This window comes from Ananas comosus, linkage group 12 (genome assembly GCF_001540865.1).
Source record: "Ananas comosus cultivar F153 linkage group 12, ASM154086v1, whole genome shotgun sequence".
Lineage (NCBI taxonomy): Eukaryota > Viridiplantae > Streptophyta > Magnoliopsida > Poales > Bromeliaceae > Ananas > Ananas comosus.
Window position 1 is genome coordinate 8,491,093 of NC_033632.1, and position 1,293 is coordinate 8,492,385.

General features: G+C 35.3%; 1 protein-coding gene across 1 annotated transcript in view; it reads left to right on the forward strand.

Moving 5' to 3' along the window:
- LOC109717969 (probable polygalacturonase At1g80170) overlaps positions 1 to 1,293 on the forward strand; it is a 9,368-nt gene that overhangs the window by 2,054 nt on the left and 6,021 nt on the right. Inside the window, exons 2-3 of the mRNA XM_020243935.1 lie at positions 760 to 930; positions 1,131 to 1,151. Coding sequence (XP_020099524.1) covers positions 760 to 930; positions 1,131 to 1,151 — 192 coding nt within the window. The remainder of the gene's footprint in view (positions 1 to 759; positions 931 to 1,130; positions 1,152 to 1,293) is intronic.

Here is a 1,293-nt window from a genome sequence, read left to right on the forward strand (position 1 = left end):
CTTCGGGGCACCAAAAAACCGCGTTGTCCAAAGAGCACGCTTTGTCCCAAGCCCTTACAAATGCCTGCGAGAATATTTGTCGTACTTGTGGAAAACAAATACAGTCCAAATGACGTACGATGATTCTTCAATAATTAACTATTTATATATATATATATATATATATATATATATATATATATAATAATATATTAATATATAATAATATACAAAAATGATGATAAAAGATTTAAATTCAAGATCAGATATACTGATCTTACTCTAAATAATGAAAAGAATTTTTTATAAAATTTTCATCGCATTTGGATTGTTTTACACCGTTAAACTCATAAACACACCACATCGGCCATTAAAATTGTCAATTTTGAGATCTTTTGATCACTAGTCAAATGATATCGAAAAAATCTGAAATTTAGTTTCCAAATACTTTCAATAGTGTAGATCAAGTTTAACGGAGCCGATCGTCGATTTGGAAGCCGCATCATCGAAAACAACTTGGTAGCACGGAGCGCTCCGTGCTACCGATAGCATAGTAGCCGGACTCTATATATATATATATATATATAGTGTGTGTGTGTGTGTATATATATATTATTCCCGCATATTGAAATTCACTAGCTGCTCTCCTCTAGATGCATGGTTAATTTATTAATTAATTATGAATTCTGAACGTACGTACGTGCATGGGAATAAATGCATTTGGGGTGAAACGCGCGCGTGCATTGGTGCGTACGTTCGTACATATATATGTATATATAGGTGCAAGGAACGATAATTGCGCCGGAGGAGCCGAAGCAATGGGACCCGAAGAATCCACGAGCATGGCTCGTCTTCTCCAAGCTGACGGGGATCAGGATTCAAGGGGGCGGCACCATTGACGGCTCAGGCACTAAATGGTGGGCCTCCTCCTGCAAGATCAACAAGACCAATGTAATTAATTAATTAATTAATTAGCTTCATCTCTAGTTAATTCCCTAGCTATATAGCTATTTCACTGCAATTAATTAATTAATTAATGTCTAATAATCTGCGCGCAGATATGCCGTATGATTTATATGTATATGTATATATAGTTTGATCTCACTGACTTTTTTTTTTATCTTAATTCCATCCTTGTTGCGATATTGCAGCCTTGCCGAGAGGCCCCAACGGTAAGCATCTCTTACACCTGCCAAAATTGGCCCGAGGAACGTATGTCAAAAGCTTCTTAACAGTAAGATACGTAATATTAATATTAAGTACATGCATGCATGTCAACATCGAGTTTTTTTTTTTTTTTTTTTTTTTTTTTTT